At 37.1% G+C, this 14,025-nt stretch overlaps 1 protein-coding gene across 8 annotated transcripts in view; it reads left to right on the forward strand.

Moving 5' to 3' along the window:
- Mct1 (Monocarboxylate transporter 1) overlaps positions 1-13,317 on the forward strand; it is an 854,653-nt gene extending 841,336 nt beyond the window's left edge. For all 8 annotated transcript variants that reach the window (XM_067784501.1, XM_067784503.1, XM_067784499.1 and 5 more), the window contains 3 exons: positions 1,132-1,462; positions 12,322-12,522; positions 12,602-13,317. In XM_067784501.1, the coding sequence (XP_067640602.1) occupies positions 1,132-1,462; positions 12,322-12,522; positions 12,602-12,771 (702 nt within the window). In that variant the 3' untranslated portion in view covers positions 12,772-13,317. The remainder of the gene's footprint in view (positions 1-1,131; positions 1,463-12,321; positions 12,523-12,601) is intronic.
- Positions 13,318-14,025: the final 708 nt, after the last annotated feature.

Below are 14,025 nucleotides of genomic sequence, written 5' to 3' on the forward strand. Positions count from 1 at the left end.
AGCAGAACGTGCGGCGCGGGTGTTCAGGCCTTTAATGTGGTCAACTTCATGACATAGCGGCATATAGGCAGCTCCGTTTGGTGCTGTCTAAGGCGGTGATATGTGCCGATTCTTTTCCCGCATTTTTTTCTAAGATTTGGCATATAGTGAACAGCTTGTGGTGTGTAGATTTATCCGGTCTGCAGCCGTACTTATAAGGTCCAATCAACCGATTTACGGTGGGTCTCAACCTTTCGCAAAAGGATAGGACCTATATGCGATACTGAGAAAGCTGATTTTGCGATAGTTGGCGCACTTTGAGAGACCCCCTTTCTTTGAACACATAGATTCGGGCATGCACTCCCTCGACCATTTTTTATATAGGATTTTTTGCATGCGCCTTAACAACTCCTCGCCCTCGTATTTGAATAGCTCCGCAGGAAATCATTCAGTGCCCGCAGCCTTGTTGTTTAATAATCTGGTTATAACTTTTCTTACTTTGTTAAAAAGGGGGGGGGGGGGGGGGGGACAGTACTTAAATTTTCATCGATTGTGGGCTTGGATTCATCAGCTTCCCCGGGCGTTTCATCGCTATCTCCACTTGGGAGCAGAGAGAAATATTGCCGCCAAAATCTAGTTAAGTGCCCTCTGCGCATCTGCTACCAGATCGCCGTTTTCGTTATTACAGGAGTTTGCCCCGAGCTTGAAACCTTTTGTATGTCGCCGGATTTTTCGAAAAGAGACGCTCCGCCTAAATCTTCGCTGCTGAAAATATAATAATTTACTTATACTTTCGTTTTTCCTTTACCAACGCTTATCTGAACATAATTTCATAATATTCTAATGTTAGAAAGAGCGTTTATCAAAAAATTCTGAAATAGGGCGTTTTGTAAGAATAAGGTAACCGGGATAAACTGATTTTCCTCTCAGAAGCCCATATACCACTGACTTCTTGAAGATTAAAATGTGTTTTTTTTTTTTGTAATTTCATTACCATAAAAGGAATCGATTCGTGTAAATGTGTTGGTTATTCCAAGTATATTTATGCTGAAGCTCTTTACATATACATATATCATATATGTATGTATGTACATATGTATGTTAAAAGTGAATATGTATGCTTATCCCTAATATAAACTTCTCTATTTTCAGGAAGTAATAAAATGTTGCGGTTGCGTAACTTGTTCCCAGGAAACACACGACACATTCGTTGAAATGATGAATTTATCATTGCTCAAAGATATTGTTTTCATCGTTTTTGCACTATCGAATTTCTTCACGAGCATCGGTTTCAATATTCCTTATATTTATATAGTGGCACAAGCAGAAACATTGCAAATAGGCAGTGAACAATCCAGTTACCTGATTGCCATTATTGGTATAGCGAATACAGTTGGCAGAATAGTGCTCGGTTATTTGGCTGATAAGCCATGGGTGAATAGGCTCTGGGTGTACAATGCTTGTCTTACAGCGTGTGGCATATGTAAGTAAAATAAAACTTCAATACTTTAGGAATATGTACTATACTTTAGTTATGTTATTTAATTTCATTTTCATTTCATTTTTTTCATTCATTGCAAAAAGAGTATTAGTACAATAAGATCAAGGATCTTTTATAGTACAACAAACAGATAAAAAATAGCAATGATAAAAAGAACAAGTAAGGAAGGTTAAGTTCGGGTGTAACCGAACATTACATACTCAGTTGAGAGCTATGGTGACAACATAAGGGAAAATAACCATGTAGGAAAATGAACCGAGGGAAACCCTGGAATGTGTTTGTATGACATGTGTATCAAATGAAAGGCATTAAAGAGTATTTTATGAGGGAGTGGGCCATAGTTCTATAGGTGGACGCCATTTAGGGTTATAGCCATAAAGGTGGATCAGGTTGACTCTAGAATGCGTTTGTACGATATGGGTATCAAATGAAAGGTGTTAATGAGTATTTTAAAAGGGAGTAACCCTTAGTTCCATAGGTGGACGCCGTTTCGAGATATCGCCATAAAGGTGGACCAGGGGTGACCCTAGAATTTGTTTGTACAATATGGGTATCAAAAGAAAGGTGTTAATGAGTATTTTAAAAGGGAGTGATGCTTAGTTCCACAGGTGGACGCCGTTTCGAGATATCGCCATAAAGGTGGACCAGGTGTGACCCTAGAATTTGTTTGTACGATATGGGTATCAAATTAAAGGTATTAATGAGGGTTTTAAAAGAGAGTGGTGGTAGTTGTATAAGTGGTCGCCTTTTTGAGATATAGCCATAAAGGTGGATCAGGTTGACTCTAGAATGCGCTTGTACGATATGGGTATCAAATGAAAGGTGTTAATGAGTATTTTAAAAGGGAGTAATCCTTAGTTCCATAGGTGGACGCCGTTTCGAGATACCGCCATAAAGGTGGACCAGGGGTGACCCTAGAATTTGTTTGTACAATATGGGTATCAAAAGAAAGGTGTTAACGAGTATTTTAAAAGGGAGTAATCCTTAGTTCCATAGGTGGACGCCGTTTCGAGATATCGCCATAAAGGTGGACCAGGGGTGACCTTAGAATTTGTTTGTACAATATGGGTATCAAAAGAAAGGTGTTAATGAGTATTTTAAAAGCGAGTGATGCTTAGTTCCACAGGTGGACGCCGTTTCGAGATATCGCCATAAAGATGGACCAGGTGTGACCCTAGAATTTGTTTGTACGATATGGGTATCAAATTAAAGGTATTAAGGATGGTTTTAAAAGAGAGTGGTGGTAGTTGAATAGGTGGTCGCCTTTTCGAGATATCGCCATAAAGGTGGACCAGGGGTGACTCTAGAATGCGTTTGTACGATATGGGTATCAAATGAAAGGTGTTAATGAGTATTTTAAAAGGGAGTAATCCTTAGTTCCACAGGTAGACGCCGTTTCGAGATATCACCACAAAGGTGGACCAGGTGTAACCCTAGAATTTGTTTGTACAATATTGGTATCAAAAGAAAGGTGTTAACGAGTATTTTAAAAGGGAGTAACCCTTAGTTCCATAGGTGGACGCCTTTTCGAGATATCGCCATAAAGGTGGACCAGAGGTGACTCTAGAATGCGTTTGTACGATATGGGTATCAAATGAAAGGTGTTGATGAGTATTTTAAAAGGGAGTTATCCTTAGTTCCATAGGTGGACGCAGTTTCGAGATATCGCCATAAAGGTGGACCAGGGGTGACCCTAGAATTTGTTTGTACAATATGGGTATCAAAAGAAAGGTGTTAATGAGTATTTTAAAAGGGAGTAATCCTTAGTTCCATAGGTGGACGCCGTTTCGAGATATCGCCACAAAGGTGGACCAGGGGTGACCCTAGAATTTGTTTGTACAATATGGGCATCAAACGAATGGTGTTAATGAGTATTTTAAAAGGGAGTGGGCCTTAGTTCTATAGGTAGACGCCGTTTCGAAATATCGCTATAAAGGTGGACCAGGGGTGACTCTAGAATGTGTTTGTACGATATGGGTATCAAATGAAAGGTGTTAAAGAGTATTTTATGAGGGAGTGGGCCATAGTTCTATAGGTGGACGCCATTTAGGGATATAGCCATAAAGGTGGATCAGGGTTGACTCTAGAATGCGTTTGTACGATATGGGTATCAAATGAAAGGTGTTAATGAGTATTTTAAAAGGGAGTAATCCTTAGTTCCATAGGTGGACGCCTTTTCGAGATACCGCCATAAAGGTGGACCAGGGGTGACCCTAGAATTTGTTTGTACAATATGGGTATCAAAAGAAAGGTGTTAATGAGTATTTTAAAAGGGAGTAATCCTTAGTTCCATAGGTGGACGCCGTTTCGAGATATCGCCATAAAGGTGGACCAGGGGTGACCCTAGAATTTGTTTGTACAATATGGGTATCAAAAGAAAGGTGTTAATGAGTATTTTAAAAGGGAGTGGGCCTTAGTTCTATAGGTGGACGCCGTTTCGAAATATCGCCATAAAGGTGGACCAGGGTGACTCTAGAATGTGTTTGTACGATATGGGTATCAAATTAAAGGTATTAATGAGAGTTTTAAAAGGGAGTGGTGGTAGTTGTATATGTGAAGGCGTTTTCCAGAGCGCGACCAAAATGTGGACCAAGGTGACACAGAACATCATCTGTTGGATACCGCTAATTTATTTATATATGTAATACCTGCCAAGATTTTAAGGGTTTTTTATCTCGCCCTGCGCAACTTTTTCATTTTCTTCTACTTAATATGGTAGGTGTCACAACCATTTTATAAAGTTTTTTCTAAAGTTATATTTCGTGTCAATAAACCAATCCAATTACCTCACCATGTTTCATCCCTTTTTTCGTATTTGGTATAGAATTATGGCATTTTTTTCATTTTTCGTAATTTTCGATATCGAAAAAGTGGGCGTGGTCATTGTCGGATTTCGTTCATTTTTCATACCAAAATAAAGTGAGTTCAAGTAAGTACGTGAACTAAGTTCATTAAAGATATGTCGATTTTTGCTCAAGTTATCGTGTTAACGGCCATGCGGAAGGACAGACGAAAGACTGTGTATAAAAACTGGGCGTGGCATCAACCGATTTCGAAAAAGTGGGCGTGGTCATTGTCGGATTTCGTTCATTTTTCATACCAAAATAAAGTGAGTTTAAGTAAGTACGTGAACTAAGTTCATTGAAGATATGTCGATTTTTGGTCAAGTTATCGTGTTAACGGCCATGCGGAAGGACAGACGAAAGACTGTGTATAAAAACTGGGCGTGGCATAAACCGATTTCGCCCGTTTTCACAGAGAACAGTTAGCATCATAAAATCTATGCCCCTACCAAATTTCAAAAGGATTGGTTAATTTTTGTTCGACTTATGGCGTTAAAAGTATCCTAGACAAATTAAATGAAAAAGGGCGGAGTCACGCCCATATTGAAATGTTCTTTTATTTTTGTATTTTGTTGCACCATGTCATTACTGGAGTTGAATGTTGACATAATTTACTTATATACTGTAAAGATATTAAATTTTTTGTTAAAATTTTACTTTAAAAAATTTTTTTTTAAAGTGGGCGTGGTCCTTCTCCGATTTTGCTAATTTTTATTAGTCGTACATATAGTAATAGGAGTAACGTCCCTGCCAAATTTCATCATGATATCTTCAACGACTGAAAAATTACAGCTTGCAAAATTTTTAAATTACCTTCTTTTAAAAGTGGGCGGTGCCACGCCCATTGTCCAAAATTTTACTAATTTTCCATTCTGCGTCATAAATTCAACTCATCTACCAAGTTTCGTCGCTTTATCTGTCTTTGGTAATGAATTATCGCACTTTTTCGGTTTTACGAAATTTTCGATATCGAAAAAGTGGGCGTGGTTATAGTCCGATATTGTTCATTTTAAATAGTGATCTAAGATGAGTGCTCAGGAACCTACATACCAAATTTCATCAAGTTACCTCAAAATTAACTCAAGTTATCGTGTTAACGGCCATGCGGAAGGACAGACGGACGACTGTGTATAAAAACTGGGCGTGGCATCAACCGATTTCGAAAAAGTGGGCGTGGTCATTGTCGGATTTCGTTCATTTTTCATACCAAAATAAAGTGAGTTCAAGTAAGTACGTGAACTAAGTTCATTGAAGATATGTCGATTTTTGCTCAAGTTATCGTGTTAACGGCCATGCGGAAGGACAGACGAAAGACTGTGTATAAAAACTGGGCGTGGCATAAACCGATTTCGCCCGTTTTCACAGAGAACAGTTAGCATCATAAAATCTATGCCCCTACCAAATTTCAAAAGGATTGGTTAATTTTTGTTCGACGTATGGCGTTAAAAGTATCCTAGACAAATTAAATGAAAAAGGGCGGAGCCACGCCCATTTTGAAATTTTCTTTTATTTTTGTATTTTTTTGCACCATGTCATTACTGGAGTTAAATGTTGACATAATTTACTTATATACTGTAAAGATATTAAATTTTTTGTTAAAATTTTACTTTAAAAAAAAATTTTTTTTAAAAGTGGGCGTGGTCCTTGTCCGATTTTTCTAATTTTTATTAGGCGTACATATAGTAATAGGAGTAACGTCCCTGCCAAATTTCATCATGATATCTTCAACGACTGACAAATTACAGCTTGCAAAAATTATAAATTATCTTCTTTTAAAAGTGGGCGGTGCCACGCCCATTGTCCAAAATTTTACTAATTTTCTATTCTGCGTCATAAATTCAACTCATCTACCAAGTTTGGTCGCTTTATCTGTCTTTGGTAATGAATTATCGCACTTTTTCGGTTTTACGAAATTTTCGATATCGAAAAAGTGGGCGTGGTTATAGTCCGATATCGTTCATTTTAAATAGCGATCTGAGATGAGTGCTCAGGAACCTACGTACCAAATTTCATCAAGTTACCTCAAAATTTACTCAAGTTATCGTGTTAACGGACGGACGGACGGACGGACATGGCTCAATCAAATTTTTTTTCGATCCTGATTATTTTGATATATGGAAGTCTATATCTATCTCGATTCCCTTATATATGTACAACCAACCGTTATCCAATCAAACTTAATATACTCTGTGAGCTCTGCTCAACTGAGTATAAAAAGTAATAACAGAAGGTTATGTAGGTTAAATTATCATATTAAATATAGAGGAGTAAATTAAGAAAGTATCTAAAATAAACAAGTAATTAAATTCAACAACAAAACAATGCTTACACTCATACATATTGATGGCGAACACTCAAGAAGTATAATGGTTTCAACTAAAATGCGCATAATGAACATTTTTATACTCAGTTGAGCAGAGCTCACAGAGTATATTAAGTTTGATTGGATAACGGTTGGTTGTACATATATAAAGGAATCGAGATAGATATAGACTTCCATATATCAAAATAATCAGGATCCAAAAAAAATTTGATTGAGCCATGTCCGTCCGTCCGTCCGTCCGTCCGTCCGTTAACACGATAACTTGAGTAAATTTTGAGGTATCTTGATGAAATTTGGTATGTAGGTTCCTGAGCACTCATCTCAGATCGCTATTTAAAATGAACGATATCGGACTATAACCACGCCCACTTTTTCGATATCGAAAATTTCGAAAAACCGAAAAAATGCGATAATTCATTGCCAAAGGCGGCTAAAGCAATGAAACTTGGTAGATGGGTTGACGTTATGACGCAGAATAGAAAATTAGTAAGATTTTGGACAATGGGCGTGGCACCGCCCACTTTTACAAGAAGGTAATTTAAAAGTTTTGCAAGCTGCAATTTGGCAGTGGTTGAAGATATCATGATGAAATTTGGCAGGAACGTTACTACTATTACTATATATGTGCTAAATAAAAATTAGCAAAATTGGATAAAGAACACGCCCACTTTTTAAAAAAAATTTTTTTTAAATTCAAATTTTAACAAAAAATTTAATATCTTTACTGTATATAAGTAAATTAAGTCAAAATTCAACTCCAGTAATGATATGATGCAACAAAATACAAAAATAAAAGAAAATTTCAAAATGGGCGTGGCTCCGCCCATTTTCATTTAGTGTGTCTAGAATACTTTTAATGCCATAAGTCGAACAAAAATTTACCAATCCTTTTGAAATTTGGTTGGAGCATAGATTCTATGACGTTAACTGTTCTACGTGAAAATGGGCGAAATCGGTGGAAGTCACGCCCAGTTTTTATACACTGTCCACCGTCTGTCCTTCCGCTCGGCCGTTAACACAATAACTTGAGCAAAAACCGATATATTTTTACTAAACTTAGCCCACGTACTTATCTGAACTCACTTTATCTTGGTATAAAAAATGGCCGAAATCCGACCATAACCACGCCCACTTTATCGATATCGAAAATTACGAAAAATTTAAAAAATGCCATAATTCTATACCAAATACGAAAAAAGGGATGAAACATGGTAACTGGATTGGTTTATTGACGCAAAATATAACTTTGGAAAAAACTTTGTAAAATGGGTGTGACACCTACCATATTAAGTAGAAGAAAATGAAAAAGTCCTACAAGGCGAAATCAACAGCCCTTGGAATCTTGGCAGGAATACTGTTAGTGTTATTGAATATATAAATAAATTAGCAGTACCCGACAAATGATTTTCTGGATCACCTGATCCACATTTGGTCGATATCGCGAGAACGCCTTCACATATACATCTAAGTACCACTCGCTTTTAAAACCCTCATTAATACCTTTAATTTGATATCCATATCGTACAAACACATTCTAGAGTCAACCCTGGCCCACCCTAATGGCGATATCTAGAAAAGGCGTGCACCTATAGACCTAATGCCCACTCCCTCTTAAAATGCTCAGTAACACCTTTCGTTTGATACCCATATCGTAAAAACATTCTAGAGTCACTTCTGGCCCACCCTAATGGCGATATCTCGAAAAGGCGTCCACCTATAGACCTAATGTCCACTCCCTCTTAAAATGCTCAGTAACACCTTCCCTTTGATACCCATATCGTACAAACATTCTAGAGTCACCCCTGGCCCACCCTAATGGCGATATCTCGAAAAGGCGTCCACCTATGGACCTAATGCCCACTTTCTCTTAAAATGCTCAGTAACACCTTTCGTTTGATAACCATATCGTACAAACATTCTAGAGTCACCCCTGGCCCACCCTAATGGCGATATCTCGAAAAGGCGCCCACCTATGGACCTAAGCCCACTTTCTCTTAAAATGCTCAGTAACACCTTTCGTTTGATAACCATATCGTACAAACATTCTAGAGTCACCCCTGGCCCACCCTAATGGCGATATCTCGAAAAGGCGCCCACCTATGGACCTAATGCCCACTTTCTCTTAAAATGCTCAGTAACACCTTTCGTTTGATAACCATACCGTACAAACATTCTAGAGTCACCCCTGGCCCACCCTAATGGCGATATCTCGAAAAGGCGCCCACCTATGGACCTAATGCCCACTTTCTCTTAAAATGCTCAGTAACACCTTTCGTTTGATAACCATATCGTACAAACATTCTAGAGTCACCCCTGGCCCACCCTAATGGCGATATCTCGAAAAGGCGTCCACCTATAGACCTAGTGCCCACTCCCTCTTAAAATGCTCAGTAACACCTTTCGTTTGATACCCATATCGTACAAACATTCTAGAGTCACCCTTGGTCCACCTTTATGGCGATATCTCGAAAAGGCGTCCACCTATAGAACTAAGGATTACTCCCTTTTAAAATACTCATTACCACCTTTCATTTGATACCCATATCGTACAAACACATTCCAGAGTCACCCCTGGCCCACCCTAATGCCGATATCTCGAAAAGGCGTCCACCTATGGACCTAATGCCCACTCCCTCTTAAAATGCTCAGTAACACCTTTCGTTTGATACCCATATCGTACAAACCCATTCTAGAGTCACCCCTGGCCCACCCTAATGGCGACATTTCGAAAAGGCGTCCACCTATAGACCCAATGCCCACTCCCTCTTAAAACGCTCAGTAACACCTTTCATTTGATTCCCATATCGTACAACTAGAGACACCCCTGGTCCACCTTTATGGCGATATCTCGAAACGGCGTCCACCTAGGGAACTAAGGATCACTCCTTTTCAAAATACTCATTAACAGCTTTCATTTGATACCCATATCGTACAAACATATTCTAGAGTCACCCCTGGTCCACCTTTATGGGGATTTCTCGAAAAGGCGTTCACCTATAGAACTAAAGCCCATTCCCTTTTAAAATACTCATTATCACCTTTCATTTGATACCCATATCGTACAAACACATTCTAGAGTCAGCCCTGGTCCACCTTTATGGCGATATCCCTAAATGGCGTCCATCCATAGAACTATGGCCTACTCTCTCTTAAAATAGTCTTTAATACCTTGCATTTGATACACATGTCATACAATCACATTCCAGGGTTACCCTAGGTTCATTTTCCTACATGGTGATTTTCCTTATTTTGTCTCCATAGCTCTCAACTGAGTATGTAATGTTCGGTTACACCCGAACTTAGCCTTCCTTACTTGTTAAAGTTGCTTTTATTCCGACTACTGCGAATGGATACTGGAATAGAGTTCCATAGGCGAATAGCATTGACAAAGAATAACCGTCCAGATGTTAGATAGTTATAAGTTGGTACTATTAGGTTGTTGATTTGAATGTTGCTGTTTAATTCTAAGCTGCATTTCGTTATGCATTGTATATAACAGTTTTTTATGATTTATTAATTTTATATTACATAATTCGTTTTATAAAAATGAAATGTAATTTCATGTCACGTGTTATTGTACCGTTTTATATTATGTAATTCTATCTTACGGTATGTTATGCTATGTTAGATTGTCTTATGTTATGTTATGTCTGATACGTTAAGCTATTTTATGTTATGGCATGTTAAGCTATGTTATGTTAAGATATGTTATGTGATGTTATGTATAAACAAATAAATATAAGGCGCGATAACCCCCGAAGAGATTTTAGGCCGAGATTCTCTTACAATTTTCGTCGTGCACCTTTTAATTTTTCCTAGAAATTGGCGGAACCGGAGCTATGCAGATATTTTATACTGACTCTTAACGGCATATACAAGGCAGATAAGTTTTCACTGAGAAGCTTTTCATGGCAAAATACACTAGGAGTGCTTGCCAAAACACTTCCCAGAAGCGACCTTGCTTAGAAAACTTTCTTCTAATTGACAAAACTTGTTTCAAAAATTTTGAGTCTGCCTTGCCCGGGGCGTGAACCCAGGATCTTCGGTGTGGTAAGCGAAGCACGCTACCACCACACCATGGCGGCCGTCGTTATCATATGTTATTTTGTACTATTTTACGTGTGCTATGTTAAGTTATGTTTCTATGTTATGTTTTATTATATTATATTATATTATATTATATTATATTATATTATATTATATTATGTTATATTATATTATATTATATTATGTTTTATTATGTTATGTTATATCATGTTTTTCATATTACATAATTTTATTAAATTTATTGATATTATACCTAGCAGACACGTGTTTCTTCCTTAACTTAAGTCTATCTGCATGAGTTCTTAAAGGTTTTTATCTTTTACCCTCTTCGCAGCTTCTTCCTCCTACACCTCTTCTGCTCCCTTCCTCTCCACCCCCTGTTGCTTTTCCTCTTTATTTTCCTTGCTTCTCTTTCCCTCTATCTGTGCCTCTTTCCCGCACTTCCATCTTTTCTACTCTCTTCATTTCTCTCTCTGTCGACATTTCTCTCTACCTCCCTTCCCAGCTCCCTCTTTCTGTCTTTCTTCGCCTATCTCTACCTCCTCATCTTTCTCTTTCCATGGTTTTAGCTTTCTATCGTTTTCTCTATGGAATTTCTATCAATCCGCTTCGTAAAGAAGCATGTGAAATATTAAATTAGGCACATTTAAAATAAACTGCAAAATCGTATAGATCGGTTCCTAGTCCAATACCCCGAAAAATAGTGTATTAAGTACCTTAAAATCTTGACAAGGGAGTGTAGAGGTAGAAAAAGGAAGAGAACATTCGATATGCTAACTAAATCGGCTGAGTGGAGTCGGAGGACATAGAGAATAAAAACTGCAAATGTAAATTTTCCGAAAGAATCATAAAATCAATAATCTTGGAAGGCCTGGCGAATCAATAACGACGCAGACTAAGTTTTATATTAAAAAATCAGCATAAAAATTACCATAAAATATCTTGGAGCATTCATCCTTTCCTAGAGCATAAAAATATGTATACGTAGTGGGTATGCGTAGTGGAACTTTTTTTCCTGAGCCCAAATCCTATCGAAAATCGATGGCGCGATATCGGTTAACAAATTGACCCAGTCTAATATATAGACTTAAAAAATTACGAAAAGGAATTACTTTTATTTAAAAGTTTTAGCAGAAGAGCATGTTTTAAATGATATAAGTAACTTGTATCGATTTTTTGCAAAAATTTATGTCATCGTGAAATCAAAACGAAATGTGATGAAAATGAACACATGTGTATGTTAGGATACCAGTGAACAGATTGAGCGTTGTGGAATACTCTCGCTGAATGCGTCTTTAAATGTTTGGTTAGCGGCGAACAAACACACAACCAGTGTTTTTAATGCCATCGTTATTATATATTTTAATCAAGAGATTCGTTTTTGATTTACAGCTGTGTAAACACACGTTTTTTTGTTTTTTTTTTTTTTTTTTTTTGCCACATTTTGGCAATTTCCATCTAAACGTCTTAATTTTATGAGATGTATTGATTCGTTGTAATGTAGATTGTGTTAATATATAATAAATTTTTATAAATAAAGTTAAAATATTTTATACATACATAATCTTCTTTTACGTTGTTTCCCTATTATATTTATTATCTAATCCTATTTTTTTGTTTCCTTCCAGCTACTGCCATGGCACCACTCTGCAAAGGTTTCTTCTCTCTTGGTGCTTATTGCGCTGCGTTTGGTTTCACAATTGGCGCTTATGTTGGTTTGACTTCGGTGATTCTCGTTGACTTGCTCGGTTTGGATAAGTTAACAAATGCATTCGGTTTACTGCTGCTCTTCCAGGGTGTAGCATCATTTATTGGTGCACCAATTGGCGGTAAGTGCGAGGATATTATAAAAGTTCTTACATAACTAATAACATACACCCATATGTATGTCAATATCTATAATTTTAGGCTGGCTATATGACATAACTAAGTCATATGGACCTGCTTTCCTTATGGCAGGCATTACAATTGCCATTAGCGGTGTTATACTTTTCATCATTCCACCACTGCAACGGCAAATTGCAGCCAAAGGGAAAGAGCAACAACAAACGACTGCGCAGGCGCTGTCGCTTAGTTAATGTGATCTTATGGATTATAACACGTCTGGTCTGTTTCGCTCGTCTTCTTAAATGTTTTTATTATGAAATTTTTTAGTAATTAAGCGCTGTCAGTTTTCTAATATTTTTAATTTTTTTTTTAAGAGCTTGATGAGAGAGTAAAAGATGTCCAATAACATAGTTAACAAATGGTGAATATGAAAAAATAAGTGACCTTGCGTTACTTACAAAAATAGGGAAACAGTTTTGCCTTCAAATTGTATTGTTAGAAAATATTAAACTTAGTTGGTATCTACAAAATTACTTTGGTACCCATTATAATAAGTATACTTTAAACGAACTTTACCTGGTAGCCTAGAAAATAAAATTATATTATAGATATATATCAATGTTGTTGTACTTGTTGAGTAAGTTAAGTGACATGACCGTGCTATATGAATTTATTAGTGTTATGCTAACATCTAAAACATGCATATAAATTAAAGCTCAAACATATTATTAATATATATGTACATATTTATATATATGTATTGTAAAAATAAATACAAAGCTCTTCCATTAAACAAATGACTTTCATAACCGCACAGCAAAAATCAAAAGACAACTTCCGTTTTTTTGAACTCTAAATATTGTACCTTCAGGGTATGATAAAACTATAAGAAGTTAACTCCATTCTCTCTTCTCGGCGGCCATAATAGGTTCTTGATTTTTAAAAAAACATTTATAATCACTCTCCCAAACTTGGTGGAAATGCCAAATAAAAGGAAACAAACAAACAATTTTTGTATGTTTTTTCCAAATGCCAGATTAAAAAGCAATTAAAAAAAATCGAAAAATGGTTTGAACTGTTTACAGTTCGGATTTCGTGCTTTATGTGGACTTGGGGGATTTGGCAAGTAGGGTGCGTGTTTTTCTTACTTATATATATAGGCTGGCAATATTGGCGATGCACGCGCATTTCTCAAGGAAGTGTGTTCTTTTCTTCGGTCACTAAAAATTAAATATAATGACGCTGTTCATTGAGCTTACAGAAATACCTAACTTTGGAACAATAGCCACTGCTTTTTCACAAATCATTACCCTGTTTGATATTGGGCACTTCCGCGCTGTGTAGGTGGTACTCGGGCGTTGTAAGGAGACATTCCGTGACATCGGTAGCCAATACTGGCGAAACTTATCACTAGATTATCTCGCCGATTACCTTATGCGTGTTCAACAGAATTTCTTTGTCTACTACCCAAGTGCTTCATATAATCGACTCGAGGATTTCGTTGC

This window comes from Eurosta solidaginis, chromosome 4 (genome assembly GCF_040869045.1).
Source record: "Eurosta solidaginis isolate ZX-2024a chromosome 4, ASM4086904v1, whole genome shotgun sequence".
Classification (NCBI taxonomy): Eukaryota; Metazoa; Arthropoda; class Insecta; order Diptera; family Tephritidae; genus Eurosta; species Eurosta solidaginis.